The 22,102-nt window shown below is 52.4% G+C and overlaps 9 protein-coding genes across 10 annotated transcripts; 6 read left to right on the top strand and 3 right to left on the bottom strand.

The window, feature by feature from the left end:
• The first annotated feature begins 84 nt into the window (after positions 1 to 84).
• PV05_00423 (uncharacterized protein) lies at positions 85 to 1,417 on the top strand. Its single transcript, XM_013465316.1, has 3 exons — positions 85 to 348; positions 397 to 673; positions 722 to 1,417. Exons 1-3 carry the CDS (start codon positions 137 to 139, stop codon positions 1,292 to 1,294), a joined length of 1,062 nt encoding a protein of 353 aa, XP_013320770.1. The 5' UTR covers positions 85 to 136; the 3' UTR covers positions 1,295 to 1,417.
• PV05_00422 (porphobilinogen deaminase) lies at positions 906 to 2,578 on the bottom strand. Its single transcript, XM_013465315.1, has 2 exons — positions 2,225 to 2,578; positions 906 to 2,174 (listed from the first exon to the last, which is right to left on the bottom strand). The coding sequence occupies exons 1-2, from the start codon at positions 2,532 to 2,534 to the stop codon at positions 1,417 to 1,419; spliced, it is 1,068 nt and encodes a 355-aa protein (XP_013320769.1). The 5' UTR covers positions 2,535 to 2,578; the 3' UTR covers positions 906 to 1,416.
• Positions 2,579 to 2,737: 159 nt separating this feature from the next.
• On the top strand, positions 2,738 to 5,999 carry PV05_00421 (ATP-dependent protease La). The gene is made up of 2 exons (XM_013465314.1): positions 2,738 to 5,652; positions 5,711 to 5,999. Exons 1-2 carry the CDS (start codon positions 2,948 to 2,950, stop codon positions 5,796 to 5,798), a joined length of 2,793 nt encoding a protein of 930 aa, XP_013320768.1. The 5' UTR covers positions 2,738 to 2,947; the 3' UTR covers positions 5,799 to 5,999.
• Positions 5,710 to 7,217, bottom strand: PV05_00420 (uncharacterized protein). Its single transcript, XM_013465313.1, has 3 exons — positions 6,713 to 7,217; positions 6,358 to 6,654; positions 5,710 to 6,304 (listed from the first exon to the last, which is right to left on the bottom strand). The coding sequence occupies exons 1-3, from the start codon at positions 7,183 to 7,185 to the stop codon at positions 6,094 to 6,096; spliced, it is 981 nt and encodes a 326-aa protein (XP_013320767.1). The 5' UTR covers positions 7,186 to 7,217; the 3' UTR covers positions 5,710 to 6,093.
• Positions 7,218 to 7,370: 153 nt separating this feature from the next.
• Positions 7,371 to 10,548, top strand: PV05_00419 (uncharacterized protein). The gene is made up of 2 exons (XM_013465312.1): positions 7,371 to 10,259; positions 10,307 to 10,548. The coding sequence occupies exons 1-2, from the start codon at positions 7,572 to 7,574 to the stop codon at positions 10,331 to 10,333; spliced, it is 2,715 nt and encodes a 904-aa protein (XP_013320766.1). The 5' UTR covers positions 7,371 to 7,571; the 3' UTR covers positions 10,334 to 10,548.
• A 172-nt stretch (positions 10,549 to 10,720) lies between these two features.
• On the top strand, positions 10,721 to 13,101 carry PV05_00418 (uncharacterized protein). Its single transcript, XM_013465311.1, has 2 exons — positions 10,721 to 11,091; positions 11,140 to 13,101. The coding sequence occupies exons 1-2, from the start codon at positions 10,880 to 10,882 to the stop codon at positions 12,674 to 12,676; spliced, it is 1,749 nt and encodes a 582-aa protein (XP_013320765.1). The 5' UTR covers positions 10,721 to 10,879; the 3' UTR covers positions 12,677 to 13,101.
• Positions 13,102 to 13,144: 43 nt separating this feature from the next.
• PV05_00417 (uncharacterized protein) lies at positions 13,145 to 15,655 on the bottom strand. The gene has a single exon (XM_013465310.1). It carries the CDS (start codon positions 15,464 to 15,466, stop codon positions 13,388 to 13,390), a length of 2,079 nt encoding a protein of 692 aa, XP_013320764.1. The 5' UTR covers positions 15,467 to 15,655; the 3' UTR covers positions 13,145 to 13,387.
• Positions 15,656 to 17,426: 1,771 nt separating this feature from the next.
• On the top strand, positions 17,427 to 20,420 carry PV05_00416 (the record flags this gene model as incomplete). Of its 2 annotated transcripts, none has more annotated exons than XM_013465308.1 (6): positions 17,427 to 17,720; positions 17,780 to 17,831; positions 17,931 to 19,396; positions 19,457 to 19,540; positions 19,620 to 19,868; positions 19,938 to 20,420. In XM_013465308.1, the coding sequence occupies exons 3-6, from the start codon at positions 18,929 to 18,931 to the stop codon at positions 20,418 to 20,420; spliced, it is 1,284 nt and encodes a 427-aa protein (XP_013320762.1). In that variant the 5' UTR covers positions 17,427 to 17,720; positions 17,780 to 17,831; positions 17,931 to 18,928. The 2 variants fall into 2 exon arrangements, with proteins under 2 accessions (XP_013320762.1, XP_013320763.1); XM_013465309.1 differs by having other exon boundaries at positions 19,457 to 19,564.
• A 285-nt stretch (positions 20,421 to 20,705) lies between these two features.
• On the top strand, positions 20,706 to 21,483 carry PV05_00415 (uncharacterized protein; the record flags this gene model as incomplete). The annotated part of the gene is made up of 3 exons (XM_013465307.1): positions 20,706 to 20,903; positions 20,986 to 21,078; positions 21,142 to 21,483. 3 exons carry the CDS (start codon positions 20,706 to 20,708, stop codon positions 21,481 to 21,483), a joined length of 633 nt encoding a protein of 210 aa, XP_013320761.1.
• Positions 21,484 to 22,102: the final 619 nt, after the last annotated feature.

The raw sequence follows: 22,102 nt of genomic DNA, 5'->3' as shown, positions 1-22,102 counted from the left end.
GAGAGACGGCTTGGCGCAGAAACGGTTCTGGTTAGTCAGCGCGACCTTCCTCTTCATTTGTCCGCCACTATCAAGCCTGAGGAAGTGGCACGACTTTTGTGTTTCTTCGAGACGCATACTCAGCATTGCGTCGAAGATGGAAGCGCCAGAGCCGAATCTAAAGGAACTATACAAGGAAGCCAGGACCCGACAGGAGGAGCTAGACAGCCTTGACCCTCGAAGCTCCGCCTACAAAGACACTTTACAATCCATCATTGACAATCTTGGGAGATGTCGTCAACTGATTCAACAGCTTTCACTGTTCAGCCCGAACGAGGAAGTCGAAGATATCTCCACACATGACCTACAGTGCGCGCCTCGGTCGTTCAGTACGGATTCGTTGCTGACAAACTGCAGATATCTGACTGTTGACTATAACCTGGCGGAGATGAGGACCAAAGCATACGGCGGCGATCGACAGTCGTTATTGAGGGAATCATCGGCACTCTTAGAGAGCTTCCTGACCCGGCTGGACCAGTACAGACTACTAAGCCCGTCCGACCACAAGCTTTACGAGCGCTTTCTTGAGCAGCGAAGTGCTTTCAGAATAGTCTCCTCAACGAACCCCGAAGAGAAGCGCAAAATCAAAATTGCACGCTTTCAAGAAGAAAAGTCCTTGAAGCAAAAGCTCGAGGTTCGTGCGAAATTGCTCACTATGTCCAAGTCGTTCTAACATATCCAGTATCTGAGAAACCAGTCACAAAAGCTCAATACCGATGACGAAACTATCCGACATCTCTACCTAGCCGAAATAGCGCTCTCAGTCAACAGAGCCTTCGCATCATTAGACATGATCACACAGGAACTGGAAATTCTGTCCCAGATACGGCAGATTGAACCGGTCCGAACCGGTCCACCTTCAGATCAGAGAGAGCCTGCTAGGTCCCAAGGCTATTCTGAACGTCTAGATGGTCCTGCTACCATGGGAGGACTGGGTAAAAGAGGCGGGCCTCTGCTCAGTTCAAGTGGCAAACCGCTCCAGCCTTTCACCCTGACAGACAAACGCACTCAACTTCGACAGGGAGTCTTTCGACCTAGTCACAGCCTTCCCACAATGAGTATCGACGAGTATCTTGAAGAGGAACAACGTAGAGGAGGGATTATCGACGGAGGTGGCAATGCCAATGCGCCTCAGCCAGAGCCTGATGAGGACAATATGGAGCAAATTGATGCTGCCACTATGAAAGCTCGAGAGTGGGATGAATTTGTCGAAGCCAACCCCAAGGGTGCTGGCAATACTCTAAATAGAGGGTGAAAGGATATGCAATCGTCCAGGCCGCTTGCTTTACGCGTTCGAAGTAACCGTGTCTTTGCATCTCAAAAGGTACTTTTCGTTGCGAAATATTGGAGGGCCACTCCGCAACGACGATGGCGAGTTCATTTCTCTTCAAGATCGGCCACGGTTGTCGGCCTCTTTGCCTTGATCTCCGCCAAAATTTTATCTGCACCCTGTCTCAACAATTCCGACGCGGCATTGACGCCAAATAATTCAGCATCTTCCTTGCTCTGAACAACTTCCGTCATGTCAATCTCTGACTTTTCCTTTCCGTCCGTGCTGATGACAACGGCCTTCAGCTGAAGAGCCTTCTGATTATGTCCTTTGTCATGCCATGTGGTCTCAACGCCCAAAGGAGCGCTACAACCACCCTCTAGTGTCCTCAGTAAGCTCCGTTCGGTAGCTGTTGCGAGGTGGGTTTCGGAATGATCTATGGTACTGAGCATATTTTGGACTCGTTCGTCTGATGATCGGTTTTCAACCCCGATGGCTCCTTGTCCAACGGCGTATAGCATGCCCCCACTCTTCGAGTCGAGGTATTGAGTGATACGATGGCGTAGATCAAGTCGAATCAGACCAGCAGCTGCAAGAATCACAGCGTCAAAAGGGCCATCCTCGGCATCAAGCTTCGACAATCTGGTACCGACATTCCCTCTCACGTCAACAACCCTTAGGTGAGGATATCTCAGGGCGATCTGGGCAGTCCGTCGCATAGAAGAAGTACCGACAACTGCTCCCGCCGGTAGGTCTTCGATGTTGCATGGTTTGCGCCCAGCTTTGATCACAAAGGCATCCCTTGGATCCTCCCGAGCCACAACGACACCTATTTCACAGCCAGATGGCAGTTGAGTGGGCACATCTGAGAAAGTGGTAAGTTAAGGCTATGGCCTCAATTGGCGGAGTCCAAACCTTTTAGCGAATGCACCAGAAAATCCAGTTGTCCCTCGAGCATCAGGACCTCGAGTTCGTGAGTCCACAAATTCTTCACAGGCATGTCTTTGAAGGGGGTCACTTTGTCGATGTCTCCTGCGGCTGTATCTCGTGCCTTTATGGCGTACACATTATCGGGACATGCCGCTGCCAGAGCCTTCACCACAATATCTGTCTGGACTAGGGCCAGTTTGGATTTTCTGGTGCCGACGTTGAAGGTCAATTTGGAGTCGGTGTCTTGGACGTTTGCCGACGCATTCTCGCCCGAAACCACTGCAATGGTGGCCATCGCAGCGGATTATTTCAAATATTTTCCAATAAGTGGTTTAGAGGCATGAAATCGCGAAATAAATCTACTTGTGCCTTTGACGGTCGCTGTCGCTCGGAAATGTGCCGCCGAGCCGCCTTTCAACCGTGGAGCCGTGGCACGTGAGTTTGCGACTTATCGGCTTCGTTATGCCCAAATCAATTCGGTATCCAGTGGCTGTCGAGCCTGTCTAGCCTCATCCACCTCATCATGCCTCAATCCCTACCTCGGCATGATCAAGACTTCCGGTATCGACCTAGCATCTCGCAGGTTCTATGACCATTCGACAATGCCTTCCGAATAGGTAATCAACTCTCCGGATTATCATAAACGACAAGTCGCCCACTTTCCCCGCCCAGATCCATTTCCTTCACCTTCCATCCGTCCTGCACACCATGGGTTACACCGCGAAGGCAACCATCCCTCTCATCCCTCTCGCAAGGGACTCGGTCCTCCTGCCTGGAGTTACCCTCCGGATCTCTGTGTCGAATCGAGCCGATATACCTCTCCTCCTCTCATCTGCATTCCAACGAGCCACCAGATCAAGGGGCGGGACTGCGTCACTTCCTATCGGCTGCGTTCCTATTAACTCGCCTTACCTGAGCGCCGATGGCAGAGAGCTGCTGGATAGTTCAGAGAAAGAGAGCAGCAGCCACATTGAACATGAAGTCGACCCTGGCAGTGCAGCCAAGAAAGACTTGTTCAAGTATGGAACTCTGGCAAAGATCATTGGAGTACAAGGAACCTCCAACGCCGACCCATACCTCGTAGTTGAAGGAGTTCAGAGGTTCAGAATAGACAGGATTAGGCACGAGAAGCCCAACTTCGAAGCTGAAGTCACCTTCTACGAGGACGAAGTTCCCGACCTCAATGACGGAGACCTCCGCGCCAGCTTCACGCGGCTGAAGCAGCGATCCCGCGAGCTGCTCACTCTGCTTCGCCTCTCGTCTCTTTTCCGACCAGCCTCTCTGGTTCTCTCCCCACTGATTGTCCGCCGCTTCGAATTATTCATCGCAAAGAAAGATCTTTCACAAGCTGGACAATTGGCGGATTTTATGACAGACATTGTGGAAGCAAGCTATGAAGAGAAGCTTCGTATCTTGAGTACACTGAATCTCCACGAGAGATTGGAGCGCGTCCTTGCCCTGCTTAACAAGCAGATTGCAGGCATCAATGGGAACATCAAGATCACCTCAATAACGTCAACCTCTCTCCCGTCGAACATAGGCGTGGACATATCCGACCTCAACCAGAGCCAGCGTGAAGCGTTAGCAAAAAGGGCTATGTCCGGCCTGAATGGTATGCCCCCTTTCGGCATGCCTGGGGCACGAGGTGGCGGGGATGACGAGGCCAACGAGGTCAACGAAGTGGAGGAACTAAAGAAGAAGGTGGCAGAGGCGGGTCTGTCGCCTGAAGCCCAAAAGGTCGCCGAGCGCGAATTGAAGCGTCTTAAGAAGATGAACCCCGCCAATGCAGAGTATGGCGTTATCCGGACCTACGTGGAGAACTTGGTCGAGATTCCATGGACAAAAGTCACAGACGAGCACTTGGGCGCCGACACTCTGGCTCGCGCTCGCAAACAGCTCGATGACGACCACTACGGTCTCGAAAAAATCAAGAAGAGATTGCTGGAATATTTGGCTGTCCTGAAGCTCAAGCAATCTGTCAACGCTGATGTTGACCAACAAATAGCACGACTCACCAAGCAACTTACTCCCTCTCAAGAAGGTGAAGAACGCGAAGTCGAGCAGATTCCAGACACGGAGAAAGATGCTGCTACGGCTAAGTTACATGTACTCAAGTCAAAGAGAATGGTTGACAAGTCACCAATTCTTCTTCTCGTTGGCCCGCCCGGGACTGGCAAAACGTCACTCGCAAAGTCAATTGCGCTGTCTCTGGGTCGCAAGTTCCACAGAATCTCCCTTGGTGGTGTACGGGACGAGGCAGAGATCAGAGGCCACAGACGAACCTACGTTGCCGCCATGCCTGGTCTAATTGTCAGTGGCTTGAAGAAAGTTGGGGTTGCAAACCCCGTTTTCCTGCTTGACGAGATCGACAAAGTCAGCACGAATAACTTCCACGGAGACCCATCAGCTGCCATGCTCGAAGTTCTCGACCCAGAGCAGAACCACAGCTTCAATGATCACTATGTTAATATCCCCATCGACCTCAGCAAGGTCCTCTTCATTGCCACCGCCAATTCTCTGGACACGATTCCTGCACCACTTCTCGACCGTATGGAAACCATTCAACTCTCGGGCTACACCACGATCGAGAAACGCCATATAGCCAAGCAGCATCTCATCCCCAAGCAAATCCGCACAAACGGACTATCAGAGGGAGAAGTCGTCCTTCCCGACAATGTGGTCGACACCATCATCACCTCTTACACACGTGAGTCTGGCGTGCGCAATCTCGAACGTGAAATAGGCTCGGTGTGCCGGTACAAGGCCGTGCAATACGCTGACGCCCGCGACGCGGGCGACATGAACAAGTACAACCCGACCGTGACTGTAGACGAGCTCGAAGAGATTTTGGGAATCGAACGGTTCGAGGAAGAGATCGCGGAGAAGACCTCACGCCCCGGCGTCGTCACGGGCCTCGTGGCGTATTCGTCCGGTGGCCAGGGGAGCATTCTGTTCATCGAGGTCGCCGATATGCCGGGCAAAGGCCGCGTCCAACTCACCGGCAAATTGGGCGACGTCCTAAAGGAGTCCGTCGAGGTTGCGCTCACGTGGGTCAAAGCGCATAGTTACGATCTCGGCCTGACGCACGATCCACACGAGGATATCATGGAGAAGCGTGCTATTCACGTACACTGTCCGGCGGGTGCGGTTCCAAAGGACGGGCCCAGTGCCGGGTTAGCGCACACGATTGCACTCATCTCGCTGTTCAGCGGGAAGAGTGTGCCGCCGCAGATCGCGATGACGGGCGAAGTCAGCCTCAGAGGACGTGTCATGCCAGTCGGTGGGATCAAGGAAAAGCTGATAGGGGCCCATCGCGCCGGTGTCAAGACGGTGCTTTTGCCCGCGCATAACCGCAAGGATGTCAAGGATGTGCCGGACGAGGTCAAGCGGGAGATGGACATTGTTTATGTCAAGTAAGTCACTATATCCCCTTCATTTTGGATGTGAAAATGGTGCTAACATTTCTGACAGGCACGTCTATGAAGCATTGCGGCATATTTGGCCAGACTCGCAATGGGCGTCGGATAGCCACTTTGCGGAGGTCGAGAGTAGGTTGTAGTGTAAGCGATACGTGGCAGAGGGCGGCGATGTGAGGAATAGGGTGTTAGCGAGCGTCCTTTTTGGCCTCATCTTGGGTATAATCGTATCATATTCTGCTTCGCTTAGCTTTGCTGCCCTATTAAGAGTCCATGCCGCTTCTTGCATTCATTTGGTCAGGAGGGATTTGGGGAGCTTTATATGGTTTAATCATCTTTCTCCCACGATCTTTTCAACGGCGACTTTGGAGGCAAATAACGTCTTTTCGACTTCTTGGATTTACATTTTTTGAACCGAACCAGTATTGTACAGGGTATCTATTGTCGAGCCACAGAATTCGACACTGGCTTGTCGTCTAGCGCCTGCCACGTCGGCGCCCACTTCGTTTTGCCTTTCAGCAGCTCTTGAGCCTGCTGCGCGATGCTTTTTCGGTGCTCTACATTCGGTTTCGTCGTTCCCCATGAGGAGCGCATCCGCTGTCGGGCGAATTCTGCCTTCATTGCTGTCCAGAAGTCTTCGCGTTCCCAGCTAAGATTTGAGTTAGCACAGATGCCAGTGGTGGATGGAAGACGGCAACTTACGCATCGAGATCTGTGATCTCCTCTGGATACACAAATGGTTTGGCCAATTGGACGGTCATCTTCTTTATGCTTGCAGGTCGATATAGGGGGCCTTGAGTATATTGGCTGACTGGTTGCTTTCTGTCCACTTTTTGCTGCACCACTACGCTCCGAATGTGGAGGACGTCAACGTTGTAGACGTTCTTTAGGTATGCTTGCAGGTCTAGTTTGCTGAAATGTCGTGGGACGTCGAAGGCTGCGTAGTATGGACTGAGGTGGGGTGTGCGCATCAGGACGACAGCGTCTTTTGGGTCCGGACTTTGAATTAAGAGGTTAGCAGACTGTGAGATATGTCTTTGAGGAAGGAAGAACTCACAAGTATATCTGTTTCCGGAATTCATAAGGGACGTTCGACGAGGCGGCGAAAAAGCGAGGTGGATTTTCCAGTAGTTTAAGTACCGTGGGCTTGTCAAAGATGTGACGGTTGGCACATATAAAGTCTCTGACATCGCTTGAAACTCGACGAAGATGAGGGTGCACATCCATAAAGTTGTCGAGGTCTTCCCTCTTCAGCTTCCACCATTCGAGATCGTTGTTATTGCGCGTTTCTTGAAGTGCTTGCTCCGTCACTGGGTCAAGTCGACGATGATTGTTGGATTGAACTTGACTCTTGTGAATCTCGAGCCATTTTTGTACTGATGTTGTTTTCTCGAAGTCTTTGGAGTGTTCTGGTGTCAATCCAACGCTGGTTCTGGTTCGACGTTTGGCATTCCATAATCGCGGCCCGCTCGATGTTCGGATGTTTTTCGATTTTGTGTAGAGCGTAGGCGGGAGACGTGCCCGCGGCATGATTGCGAATGGCCTGAGGGAAGTCCTTGAAGAGATGCCTTGAATACCAGGATCGAACTTTCTCCAGCTTCAGGTGCAGGGCCGCAAGCGCTAGATGGCCGCAGCGGGAAAGTTAGCCGCGGTGGTGTGGTAAGGAGGAGCAGCCTGAGGAATACGGAAGACACGCGCTCAAACATTTTGGTAGTGGTGGACCTCCTCTCCATCATTCAATCGTTCCGTAAGCTACTTGCCGCCTGCCACTAAGGTATTGTGCCCATCACCATCATTGCTCTTGCCTCCATAACATATTTGGGACACTTCTCTCAAAGTTTTCGTTCTGACAGAGTTCCATTGACCGTCGAATTCTCTTCCCACGATTCACTGGCCAGCGAGGCCACCCCGACAAGATGGCGCAGGACGACAAGAAGCCGACCGCCGCAGACAAGGGCAAGGGCAAGGCAGATGATGTTCCCATGTCAAACGGAGGTCAAGATGCACACACAGGGAAGGAAAAGCCGAAACAGGCCGATGGCAAGGTTGAGGCGCCGGCCGAGGAAGAGCTCAGCGAGGAGGATCAACAACTCAAGAGCGAACTAGAGATGCTGGTGGAACGATTAAAAGAAGACGATGCCAGCTTGTATAAGCCTGCAATGGATGCAATCAAGAACTTCATCAAGACCTCTACCTCCTCGATGACCGCCGTACCAAAACCACTCAAATTCCTCCGACCTCACTACGATGAGCTCGCCGCTCTCTACGACAAATGGCCCGCAGGCCCTGATAGAGATTCACTAGCCGACATGCTTTCGGTGCTGGGCATGACATACGGAGATGAAGAGAAGCTTGAAACACTCAAGTACAGGTTATTGTCAAAGTCGGACGATCTTGGTTCTTGGGGTCACGAATACATCCGGCATCTTGCTCTTGAGATCGGTCAAGAATACCAGAATCGACTAAATGATGAAAGAGAAGTCGGAGACCTCACAGAACTTGCCCTAGCGCTGGTGCCATACTTCTTGAAGCACAACGCAGAAGCTGACGCTGTGGATTTGCTGAGCGAGCTGGAGATGATTGAAGAGATTCCACGATTCCTGGATGAAGATACCTACTCGCGAGTGTGTCTGTATATGGTCAGCATGGTCAGTCTCCTCACCTATCCCGACGATGTTGCCTTTCTCAAGACTGCACACGAAATCTACGTCAAGTACAACAAGCTGGCACAGGCAATGGTGCTCGCTATCAGACTCAACGACGAAGAGCTCATTCGTCAGGATCTCGAGTCGACAGAAGACGTGGCGTTGAAGAAGCAATTGGCATTCCTCATTGCTCGACAGCGTATATCAATAGATGTGCCTTCGGAGACAAAGGATGAGCAAGAGATTGCTGAATGCTTGGGAAACACACAGCTACCGAACCACTTCAAGACCCTCGCAAAAGAACTCAACATTCTCGAGCCAAAAACACCAGAGGATATTTACAAGACACATCTGGAGAGCGGACGCGGGAGCTCAGCAGCAGCGGATTCAGCCAAGCATAACTTGGCTAGTGCGTTTGTCAACGGCTTCGTCAATGCCGGCTTTGGTAGCGACAAGTTGATGCTGGTCGAGGGCGAACAACGACCATTTGTTTGGAAGACCAAAGACGACGGCATGCTAAGCACTACCGCCTCCCTGGGTTTGCTCATGCAGTGGGACGTCGAAGGCAGTCTAGACAAAATTGACCAATTCCAACACTTGTCGGAAGATCCGATCAAGGCTGGTGCGCTACTAGCCTACGGTGTGGTCAACTCTGGAGTAAGGATGGAAGGCGATCCGGTCATATCCCTGCTCAGCGACGATGATGTCCTGCAGCATGGAAAGCCGTCGATGAGACTCGCTGCTATCATGGGTCTTGGTTTGTCTTATGCTGGGTCCAACAGGGAGGATCTGCTGGACTACCTACTACCGATCGTCGAAGACCAGAACCTTGACATGCAAGTATCTGCTATGGCCGCTGTCTCGCTCGGCATGGTCTTCGTTGGCTCGTCGAATTACCAAGTAGCTGAGGCCATTGCAAATCAGTTGATGGACGAAGACCGCCAAAGACAGCTCAAGGACAAGTGGGCTAGATTTATGGCGCTGGGTTTAGCGCTGCTTTACTTCGGCAAGCAAGAAGAAGCGGACGTTATCTTGGACATTTTGAAAGCCATCGACCACCCAATGGCCATGCCTACTGCAACTCTTACTTCTGTTTGTGCCTGGGCAGGTACTGGAGCTGTATTGAAACTGCAAGAGCTGCTTCATATCTGCAATGACCATATTGAGGACAAAGATGAGACGATTGGCGAGCAGCTCGTTCAGTCATATTCTGTACTTGGGCTGTCTCTGATCGCCATGGGCGAGGACGTTGGCCAAGATATGGTGCTCCGACAATTTGGTCACCTCATGCACTATGGAGAGTCCAATATTCGAAAAGCTGTTCCACTCGCAATGGGTCTCCTCAGCCCCAGCAATCCTCAGATGAAGATCTACGACACCTTGTCACGATACAGCCACGACAATGACAATGATGTTGCCATCAATGCTATATTCGCAATGGGCTTGGTGGGAGCGGGCACAAACAATGCTCGTCTTGCTCAATTACTGAGACAACTTGCCAGCTATTACCACCGAGACCAAAACTCATTATTTATGGTTCGCATTGCTCAAGGTCTTGTGCATATGGGTAAGGGTACCATGTCCCTCAACCCCTTCCATACCGACCGCCAAGTGCTGTCCAGAGTTGCAGCTGCAGGTCTTCTGACAGTCCTTGTTTCGCTCATCGACTCGAAGCAATTCATACTGGGCGATGCCCACTACCTACTCTACTTCCTGGTTACCGCCATGTATCCGAGATTCCTGGTCACTTTGGACGAAGATCTGAAGCCGATCACCGTCAATGTCCGTGTTGGTCAAGCCGTGGACGTCGTCGGTGCTGCAGGCCGACCAAGAACGATCACAGGCTGGCAGACACAAAGTACACCTGTTCTTCTGGCATATGGCGAACGTGCAGAGCTGGAAGACGAGGAGTATATCTGTCTGAGCAGCACTCTGGAGGGACTGGTTATTTTGCGAAAGGTTAGTGACTCCTCGAATTGATAGGTCCCTATACTTACATTGGTCAGAATCCGGAATGGGAAAGCACAAAATAAAACATGGTCCAGTTATGATTGTATCCATATTGTCGCATTAGCCTCGAGACAAGGTGGAACAATGGATCTTGGGTCGGGCTTGTACCAATACAATGGGGAATCTACCTTAGACTTGCGCGGGAGAGAAATCCTCTGAACGGAAAGGGATGGCTGAAAGACATCTCAATACAGTAGAAGTCTTGAATTACATAAGATCGAAAGTCGATTGATTGTTTACTGTGCTCGTTGAAGTTTCCATTGCACCGGTATTTGCAAGGCTGGGCTATGCAAGTAGGGTACGAGGCTCGCTGGGCTCGCTGGCTCGTCAAGTCAAGTTGGAGAATGTGATCCACCCGGAATGGCATCATCGTCGGCCATCCTGGATGCGTGACTTGTGCCCTGTCCACTGTCCGCTGTCCACTGCATCACATTGATCCTTACATCGGCGAGGCTGCCACGCAAGATGAAGCCGTCGCAGATATAGCGACTGTCATCATGACCGCTTCTTTGCTCTCGATCTAACCTCGCTAGGCTTTCTGGAGCGATCGCTGCCTCTACTAGCCCACTATGGCACCGACCTCCAACCCACGCATCACTGCTCTCGACTTTGACTCCAACCGCAAGCGCAGGCGCCGGTCGGCTGGCTCTCATCCAAGCATTGGAGATGATGACTTTGATTTCATGGGCCGTGTAGCAGAGGAGATCATCGAGCGAGACCGCATCAGAATGCGTAGAGAAGTCACACGAACACTCAGCTTTGTCTGCGCTGTTCTGAGCTGGTATGGCCTGTTTCAGAGCCAGTCTGAAAGATGCTAACACACTCCAAGTCTATGCGCCGGATCGATCACGTCCTTTTCTCTATATGGCGCCCGCTTCCTTACCGACCTTCACTACACCCAATTCCGTGTCAATGCCGTATCTATAACTGCTGAACTGGCCATGTACCTACCTGTTCCTCTATTTGGCTATCTCTGCGACCGCTACTCTCCTCCACCATTGTCGCTGCTTGCTTCTCTTCTATTCGGGTTCGGTTATCTCCTGGCGGCATATACATACAAAGCAGGACCACCTCCCGACGCTGCAAGAGACGGGCAAGGATGGCCATTCGGGATCATGATCCTCGCATTCATCGGCATCGGCGCAGGAACAAGCTGCATGTACCTCTCTGCCGTAGCGACATGCGCGAAGAATTTCGCGACAGCCAAATACCGCGGCTTTATGCTCGCGGTGCCCATTGCAGCATTCGGCCTCAGCGGCATGTGGCAGAGCCAGGTCGGTGCGCACCTCCTGTACCAGAAACTACCCAACGGGCACAAAGGCGAAGTGGACGTGTTCAGATACTTTGTCTTCCTGGCCGGCACGCTCATCGGCGTCGGTCTCCTGGGCACCATCGGCCTCCAAATCGTCGACGAGGAGGGACTCATTGACCACGGTGTCGAAGCCCTCGAGCGGAGCGGTCTTCTCGAGGAGAGCGAGTTCTTCCGCGACACAGAGGCCCCGACGCCTATTAACTACGGCGCCACCGACCATTCGGGCACTTCTACACCGTCCGACATCGCCTCTGAAGAAGTTGATCTTTCCGAGTCCCAAGTCCTCAAAAAGCGCGAACAAGAGCACCGTCTACGCAAAAAGAAATGGTGGCTCCTCAACCACGCAACGCACAGCTTCCTCACAGACCGCACGATGTGGCTGCTGGCGGCAGGCTTCTTTCTCGTTACAGGTCCTGGAGAGGCATACATCAACAACCTCGGCACCATCATCCCCACGCTCACGCCCAAACGCTACTTCGACATCACCAGCCCACCCGCGGGCCATGCAAGCACGCACGTGAGTATCATCGCACTCGCTTCCACGTTTGCACGCTTGTTCACGGGGACGCTCTCCGACCTGTTCGCGCCACCGAGTCAGCCGGAGAACCCACCCAGCGCTCGAGTGCAGTTCTCGCGGCTTGTGCTCCTTCTGCCGTCAGCAGTGGTGTTACTCATGGCCTTTCTCAACTTGGGATTGCCGTTCCTCACGCCGAGCACGCCCGGGCTGTTTCTGCTCTCGAGCGGACTGCTGGGACTGGGTTACGGCGCGTGCTTTAGCCTGGTGCCGATCATAATCAGCGTCGTCTGGGGCGTCGAGAACTTTGCCACGAACTGGGGTGTCGTGGCGATGATGCCGGCTGGCGGAGCGGCGGTCTGGAGCTTGGTTTACAGTGCGGGATATTCGCGTGCCGGCGCGGGACGCGAAGAGGGCGAATGCTCTGGATACGCATGTTTCGCGGCGTGGGCGTGGGGCTGTGCGGCGAGCGTGGTGATCGCAATCGTCCTGTGGTGTTTTGCCTGGCGGACGTGGAAGAGACGCAATGTCATCGTGTAGAATGCGACAAGGACCAGAAGAGAGACGAGAAGAGAGACCAGCAATAGCAACGGAGGCGAGGAGGTCCTAGTTGATGTGAGGGTTCTGGTCACCTTGCCTCGGGCTGCGGATGCGCGGGGAAGGAGGGAAAGGGACAGGGAGCCGTGTAATGTGCATATCCGGGTCCGATGAGCCCAATCTCGGGTTGCTTTTAGGTGCGTAGTATCGTCTCGACGAGTTGGACTCCTTCTTGTGTACGGATAAACACTTCCTGGATTACTCAATGTGTCATGGCGACAGCGTTTGGGCTGGGTCGCTGGGTTACAGCTTGGATTCAAAGCGCCTGGGATGGCTTTCACTTCGCGCCGATGGATACAGAGGGCAACGCTCCCAAGGGAGCTGCATAGCAAAGGAAATATACGGACTTCAATGAAAAGAATACTTACATTTTTATATGGATTTTCCAAATCCAGTTCGCAATCTTCTTATTGATGATTCATTGCATTTGGGTATCTCTGGTATCGTAATCATTACATGCGACCGAGAAGCAGGAATTAATCCTTGGCCGTTCCTGTCCCAATCCTACGCTCTATCATGTCCTCCTTAGGATCGGGTATTATTGTCTGGACCCGCTAAACCTGCGCGACCAGATGTCCTTCAACGCCGCGCCAGAAGTGATGCCATTAACGCGCCGCCATGCGCTGTCGGAAATCCGAGAAAGCGAAAATCAAATCAGACCAAATCCCAAGCCGCGACGCCGACGAAACCCATACCAACTCGTCCCTTGCCAGTCAGGAATTCCTGCACAGTCAACCCTCGCGCGTCCTGTCTGTCGCCAAAACTCTTAACCGCAAATAACGTGAGCGTCTGCCCTGGAGCACCCAGCTCTTGAGCAGGAATATCCGCAATCCACGTGTCGCCGCCCTGGCCGCTGGGTCCAGGGTAATACTCCAGTGGGATGAGATCTTTGTTTCTGCCATCAACGCCGCCAACGGAGACAATAAATACCGGGGGCGGACCTTTTCGCGTGTGTCGATCCAATGTCCAATGCGGGCACACGAGACTGAATTGGAAACGGAGGAGGACTTGTTCTCGGATATCGATTTTTCTCGCCCGAGGGCTGAAGGTCTTCTCTCCAATCGAGTAGTCCTCTTTTGCATTTGTGAACACCGTCGGACCTTCGACTGCATCCGGCCAACAAGCCGGATCAATAACAATATATTCCTCCCATGACATGCGGCGGCCGCCAGGAAGGAAGAATTGATCCTTGTTACCAGGAAAGTGTTTGACGGCGAATTGCTCATTGGTCATCGAAAAGAATTCTGGATTGAATTTGGCCACATATGGTCGTCCAGCACCTTGGACATAGCCTGCTCCCCAGCAGCAATCGATGAGTTTCCATTCTCCATTGTCAACCTTGACTGCATTCCACGCGTGACCTGCATTGTAAGATGGAAGAGGTGCTCCTGGAGCAAGGGCACTGAATCCGTATCCTTTGCCATGACCACCGATTACTACTGACTCCAAGCCGGCATAGGTTGCTATATTGGTGAAAAGTGCTGCGTAGCCCTCGCACACAGCCAGACCACTTTGCAAGGTGGACTGTGGAGTCGAGGGCTTCACGTTGTTGCCGAAGAAAGCCACCACGTCGTACGCGACATTGTAATGAAGCCACGTGAAGATTGCCCGAGCTTTGTCTGTAGGTGAAGGGAATGGGGAGGTTAGCTGATGGGCTAGAGTTTGTAGTGATGCAACCTGATTCCTGGGGAAAAGAGTGGCTTGGTGATCGGGACCAGAAAAGTCTCGACAAACAAGGCAGCTAGATGACGAAGTGGCGGGAGATGTACTGGCAGCAGCAAATCTGGGTTTCGTGGCCTGTATAGCCGACAAGTCTGGCCGTGATGAGAGTGGCACAGGAGGTGGAGCGGGGTGAGAGTGCGTGTGTAACCGGGCTGCCTCGTTCCCCGCTGGCATAGGAAGAGGCTCTTTTGCCTCTCGGGGCACCAAGTCCCGTTCGGCAAGGGGTATGTGTCCTCTCGCAGGCAGAATTGTTGGCTCTTGAGCAGGTACCACCTCTACGTGTGCCACCTCTTTCTGGGAGTTGAAGGAGAGGGCTGCCTTTTTGGCCTTTTCGATCATGTCTGCGGACGGCAGGGGAGGCAGCTTGTAAGTGGGTGTCTCGGCAGCATTTTCACAGTTCTCGGTGTCGTTCTTTCGGGAAGGGAGTCGGGGTGGGAGGGAAGGTCTTGGTGGAGGAGCAGGTTTCACGTCTCGAGTAGAGGCCGGTGTGGTGACGCTCGTGCAACTAGGTGCCCGGTTGACATATTTCGGCTTGTCGTCGGAGAACTTTCTGGTGACAGGTTGTGGGTGCGAACCTCTGGCAGGTAGAGGAGGCAGTTCGCAGTCACCCCATGCCGGTGCTTTGATCCGGTTCGCAGAATCTGTGGATTTGGTCCGCGTAGTTGATACCTTGTAGAGATTTGTGTCGTTTGTACCACTCGAGGTCGTAGAGGCTACAGAACCTCTCCTCTGTTCGTCCAGCGAATTGTTCCTGCTCGGTAGAGGTGGAGGTTGTTTTCTGGCAGGTGGTGGAGGAGGAGGAGCCGGCTGATTGCCAATCGTACGGTCGGTGACAGAGCCGTTAACATTTTCCGGGGGGTTGTTGAAGGTCTTCTGTTTGACAACGACGGGACGCCTGGTAGGTATGGAAGGTGAGGGTCGGAGAGGATCACCAGGAATACGACCAACATGAGCAGCGTTTAATGCGGCAATGCGTTGCTGCAAAGTGAGCGGCTGGGGATCTTGGGCCATGGCGAGAGATGGCTGTAGCCTAGATCCCTACGAAGTACAGCAAAGCAATATGCGTAGGTTTGACAAGAGCGCCGGTCCTCATATCAGCGTGGTCATAATGAGAGAAGTGGAAGGACCGAAAGAAGGAGTGACTTGGCTGGCTGCGCAATCGATGGATGAACCTCGAGGCACGCGCAGCACATTTCTAAGAGGATTGGTTCTGTGACACGCTAAGAAACGGGCTTCGTCTGACCAAGGCCGCCACCCGCACATACTACGTAGTAGTATTCCATACGGGCAAGTAGATGGGGGTCCCTGGCATCGCTGAGATCCAGCAGGATGTCAAGTCAGTCTTATTTGCTGAAATGATTACAGCTGAGCAGAGTAGCAGCCCGATCTCAAGACTACCCACCAACAGTGGATATGAAGTGAGCGACCGGGCAAGGAGCACTGACTGTCAGACAATGCTTTTGCTGCCCAGACTCAATGCGCGGGTAAGCTGATCTGTTTCAGCCTCGTAGAAACAAGGCTGTTGCCCCTGGTTCACTGTTTTTTGGCTTCATTGACCAGTTTCGAATTCCAAGAGCCAAGGAGGTTGCATTTCGTTCTAGGAACGAACGAAGAAAGAGAACTTGACTGAGGAGCCCGTATTGCAGGCTGTATTGATGTCAGACAAGGAATTAGTCGCCGAAGAAATTCACATACGCCAAAGCAGTATGGAGTGCAACATGTCTCGATAAGCTCAACTTTCTCCCAATGCCCATTCTTGCAAGAGACCCTTTGTGTTCGCGCTTGAGACGACCACATGACCACGTTACATATGTGACGGAGGCATCAGTCTAACGCAGGCGTCCCATTAAATCTCATATCCTGCCACCCTATGCAGGACACCGAGTACATAGTACAGCATTGAGGGCGCGATTACCCGAATCATCAACAAGAGCCAATCTCTAGCCTAGTTTATAACAATTCCGATCCCGTCATGATTTCAGATTCAAGGACGTCGGACCTCGTCAATGGTTCCACCAAATGCGCTCGAACAAGTCTGGAGGACTGGCAGCGGTCCCAACACACAGGATGGAGAAACTTTCGAAATCAGTCAACTACATCCATCACACAGCTTGCACAGACGACGCCTCCCGGTGGGATCGGCTTATCTTGAACGCAGCCGACTTGGCGGTCGCGGCGGTTGCGCGAGCTGAGGAGAAGAACACTGAATGTGGCGGCGCGCTTTTCACAACGGGGACCGGTCCTGGAATGCATGGACAGTGGTGGCGCCTGAGTCGATGTCCCGGAAAGAGCCATCATGCACAGGCCTTTACGCAAGCTCAACGTCCAAAGGGTCCGGATCTGGGCAGTCCCAGCCTCCTGGAGATTGACACAACGCTTGGATCGTTTCTCTCAAGGTACGGAGTACAAGTCAATCCGAATAGGCTTGACACGAAATAGCTCTTGCTCCGTCCGATCTGCCGGAACCTGGTGCCGTCGGGTTTACCTGGGTCTGGCAGTGGCAGGGGAGCCCTTTAAGATTGTCTTCTGAATTTCGGTTGGAGCTCCTGCGCCCCATCATGCGCCAACTGGAATAAAGTGGAGGTTGCACTTCTCACCACTGGGCGAGTTCAAGTGATTGTCTTTCTCATACTATGTAATTATGGTTACAGTTGCGTCGTGAAAGCTTGTCTCTTTTGCCGCATGGTGTGCCCAACTCGCGGTGCAAGCAGCGCCTATAGCTATCTCGGCATGTCGCCACGAGACAGCTGTACGTTTTGGCTAGCAGCCTCACCAGCCTTAAGCTACCTATCAGGCGCCGTGGAGCGCGACCTGGTTGGACGCTCGATATCGCCGGAAAAGCATCCAGCCTCGCTCGCCAACCTCGTGCAATAAATGCGCTAAACGTTCCTAAAGCCATAGAGCAGACAAAACTTTCTTGTCCCACAGCGGCTGTCGCGTCCCTTGTCCTCCGTAAACGGTGCAAATCTGTCGTTATTAAGGGGCAGCAACTGGAAAGGGATGAGTCGATTATATCAGAAGCTATGCCGTCGGAGCAGAGAACAAACCATCGCTCCAAAAACCAGTCCCTCAGAGACTATACCATTTGATCGGTTTTGACAAGACTATCCTGAAACCAACATCTTCCGCACCAGGCTCCGGGAGTTGCAAGATCTAGCATTTGCACTCTGCATAAGCGCAGATTCTGGACATAGAACCTTTCTGAGTGCTGGATGGAGTGGCTCCCCCATGGAGCTGCCGCCAATCCGGGGTTTCGCCCGAGGACGTGAGTCTCCTCACCAGCATAGTCCGCCTACGTGATTTGTTGCTGACTGTTTGGGCCAGGCATCCTCCATCGAAAGGCAAGAAAAAGCAGACCGTCTTCCTCTGGACATGTGTATGTGTCAGTCCCCTTCCCCTAACGTGGCGCTCAATCTCTCCCAATCGAGTTAAGCTCCTTGCTGAATGTTGAGTTAATCTTTGAGCCCGGGACAAGTGCAGGTGCGGGCATTCGCCCATTCGAATCACGATCTCGAGCTGCCCTCAGTGCCACCATGCGCGATGCTCCAATTGCCGAACTGAGAAGGTCGTCCGGTAGAAAGCCCGCCCGACAAAAGTCATTACCAATCCTCCCCTTCAGCGGCATTGTTCATGCTTCAATCAAAGGCTCACAGTCTCCCTGGGCTTGCATCCGTTCACTCCCTCCACGGCCGATACCTTGCGAATGACTCCCTTTCGCACGAACCGCCATGCGATCGGTTCCCATATCCAGCTTCGGGTTGGATATGATGCAAGGCGTCTACGTCTAAGAGCTGCGGAACAATCCAACTGGACCAAGAAAAGATGCCTTTTCAAAGACAACCCTAGTGGTCCTGTGTCGCGTTCCAAACCAAGTGTCCCATCCATCTCTCCACGCTGTGTCTGGACGAGCAATCGAGAGCGTGGGAGAGAGATCCCTCTTCTTTCTGCGCCCGATCGAAAATGTGTCGGTAGCAGAACTCTCACAGCCTCATTTATCGATGCAATCCGGAGCGACGTGGCCTCCTCTTACTCGAATAGACCTGATGTTAGGGAGCCAATAGACTTATTCACAATGCTTCACTTGTGCCCAATGTCACCATTGAGGCATTCCTTTCCAATGTCGAGAATCATCTGACTACGTCTCCCGGGCGCGATTGGTCCTCTCCAAACCTCTTAGGCGATCGCCCTTTCCTGCAAGGCGCAAGTACCCGGGCACTCCTGTTCCATTGTCGTTGACGGTACAGACCAATCGCGAACTTACTGGTCCGCCGACGACGTCTTCGAATTGCACCTTTGAGTACTGGAATCGAACTGGGCCTGGCTGTTGTGCTACATACGAAACATGTATGAGAAGGGTGCCGCCAGGCAAGGTGATTGCTACAACGCCTCCCATCCAGTCGCACTTCCCAAAGCACGCGTGTTTCTTCCTGTACGTACCTGAGTAGCACGCAAATACCTGGACCCCTTCTTGCCATGCGCAGTCTCTCTACAATGTTGGGGAACAAGGCGTGGGCTTGCGAGGTCACCTCAGAAGACTTGGCTCGATATTTCTCCAGATTGCCACTCTCGAATCCGACCTTATCTTCCGGCCAATGGCTACCTGAGTTCAGAACCCCCCGTCATGGTATCGATTATGAAAATGAGAACAAGTCGTATATTGAAACCCACCGGCATCTCTGGCCAGACGATTCGGATCTCGAACTGTTCATGCAGAATCCCCAGGATACAGACGACCGAAGTTTGTCCCTTGAGGTCAAAAGGGTGGTGGATTTCTGCAATGGCAAGACCCTGCCACCCGTCGGAATTGATGAACTGGGAGATGGTCAGGACCCTCTCGTCGCTTGGCTGGACGAGCGCGCCTTTGAAGAAGGAGTCTTCAGCTCAAGAAACTATCGAGGCCCCCTTACATCAGATGGGCTCGGTCAAGAATTACGCAAGCGCGTAAGGCCTTCATGACCCACATCTTCATGCAGGAGCATCGCTGATATGACCGTACATTAGCGATATCATTATGGGAAAGGCCGTGCCAAAGTACCAAGGCATCCTTCGACAATGCGGAACTTGGGCTGGAAACCCTGGACGGTGGTAAGATTTTTCCTCGTATCTCGGGTACTGATATCACGGCTGGAGTCTTTTGCATGACGGGGCTAATGCAGCACATTAGTTGTCTCAGGTTAAGGGTTCTCCATGTCATAAGACTTCCAATCCCGGAATCGCCACCGGCAGGACGAGCTTGGTTTGTGGTCAGGTTTCGGAGCCTGATGCCGATAGGCGCCTGATATTCGTCACCGACTTGGATAGCGCCAGCATCCATGCGCTCATCAGCACTGCTTCGACGCATCAAGCCCCTGCACTCCGTGACGCTCTTGCCAGGCACCTTGCCTTCGAGCCTTTTGGCGACGTGAAGATCCAAGTATGTATCCATATCTAATTATCCTGTCACAACCTCGGCCCCAGGACTACCGGCTGAATCGTCGTATAGGCGGATGGACTGTCGATGTTCGAGCTTGGCTTCCATTTACCAGGTCTTCTGTGCAGAAACTTCCAAACAACAGACCACCGAAGATTTGAGAACGGGGAGACTCTAAGACGGACGATTGACATCTCGTTTCTGAACTGGGAACCCGGCCTACCTGGTGAGTTTCTCTACGAAGCTCAGGTTTCTTGTGTCATCGCTGGCCTACACGAACACAACTGGGTCGCTTATTGCTTTGCCGACACATACTTTGACGGCAGCAATGAGCGAAGGGAGACTGTGGCGGAATATCATAAAGACGCACTTAGTGAATGTGGAATGAACGCAGATCCTCTGACCTATGGCAATTGCGATGCGAACGTCCCCCATTGGGATCCTAGGAAATATTTCCTTGCGGTGTACCTTCACCGTACGAAGCCGGTGATACGGGAATGGCTGCTCCTTACAGGCAAGGTAGAGCATAGTTTCCGGATATACGAACAGGTATGACATTCCTCCGTGAATATCCTGGTGAGACGATTACGAAAGCACTCGTTCTGTCTGGGTTAGAGAAGAAGCTGAGTGGAAGTGGAAGCAGAAGTCATATGTCTCCAACTCCGGACGTCAGATTGCACGGTTGTAAGACGGGAGGATTGCTGGATCTTCATCGGTTGACATCGTCAATAGACACACCGCTTTGGACTATCCCGGTCGTCCCGATCCGAGCCGTCATCACAAGGACCTGAACTCCATCTCGAAGGTCTTCGAGCATCTTTCAACTGGGTGCTACAGGTCATGCAGCTCGTGGCACAGTTACAAGAAGTCTTGGCCAAGACTGTCGATGCGTTCGATAACTTCTGCTCTACGTATTCCATCATTTTCGAACACCTCCCTTCTGAATACCAAGTTTTTGGGAGAAGAGTGAATGAGTTTAGGACTTTGAAGACGAAACTCGACTATCTAAGATATCGCTGCGCCGAACATGCCCGCATAGTGAGTTCCTTCCGCTGCAATTCCTTGGCCATTTGCGCAGTTGAAAGTAAACTCCTAGCTGACTACTCCATCAAACCTTCAGCTTGAACTTCAGCTGAACCATGAGGCACTCATTTTAAGTAGAGGCCAGAGCCAGCTAGCGAAGGACAACAAGCGGTTCTCCTTGGTTATGCTGGTAAGTCCAGATCTGCCTGAATCAGGTGGTTGCCAGGACTACTCGCTAACTCACGACTTGTAGCTTTACATCTCTCCGGTTGCATTGACTGCAAGCGTTTTCTCGATGGACAAACCCATCCTTCCACTAGTGCGCCCAACATTCGCGTGGTTCGCTGCGTTGATTTTGCTGTTCAGCCTCGGCGGACTCGTTGTTCACGGCGCATTGTTTTGGTGGCAGTGGAGAGAGGTCATGGATTTGTGCCGCAGATTTCCAACTGACCTGATCGTGCTGCTACGGTTCACTAGACGAGGGAGAAAGCCTCCTCAAGATATTGAGCGTGCCGCCGGCATGACCCCTGGATTGGCAATCGGTGATGCTCCGAGAGTCGGCTCATCAGATACCGGAAATGCCTCACATGTATGAAACAAATACTATCTGCAACATAGACAGAGCCAGATATGTACTAGAGGCCAGGAGTATTCCCTGGCAACATGTATAATATTAGCTAATATCCCTAGTACCGCTCAAAGATCCGACACAGTATTCTTTCCCTGCGTTACAGTGGGCATGCAAGATCTGACCTTTGTGCCATAATGCATCACGGTCGACAGGAGCTCACATTTGCATTGCAGAAGAGGGTGGCAGCACCTCCTCCATAGCGGCCAGGTGGCACTAAGCGCGGAAGCTCACGCCCTTGCACCAACAAGAATCGATTTGGTCAAAATTGACAAAGAAATTCTCGAAGACGGGGACGGACAGGATCGCGAGAAGGCTGCTGCGGCGGAGGATCCCACTTCTACTGTTCAGACTCTTGACACTTAGAAGCCTTCTTCTCTTTTGCCTGCCAAAAGAGAGAGGGCAGAGCCTGGGTTTGAGTATGTACTCGTCGTTGAAGAAAATCCCCAAGAGTCAATCTTTGGTTCTAGCGCTTCATGATGGCATGCAGGAGTAGGTACAGTCTACGCTCATATTAATGTGCTGCAACGGAGACGTTTTCGACATCTGTGAGGGATCGACGTGAACCCCTTACACATGCCAGTCT

Source organism: Exophiala xenobiotica (assembly GCF_000835505.1).
Source record: "Exophiala xenobiotica strain CBS 118157 unplaced genomic scaffold supercont1.1, whole genome shotgun sequence".
Taxonomy (NCBI): Eukaryota; Fungi; Ascomycota; class Eurotiomycetes; order Chaetothyriales; family Herpotrichiellaceae; genus Exophiala; species Exophiala xenobiotica.
Note: the sequence above shows the minus strand (reverse complement) of the source record. Positions and strands in the feature narration are given on the sequence as shown.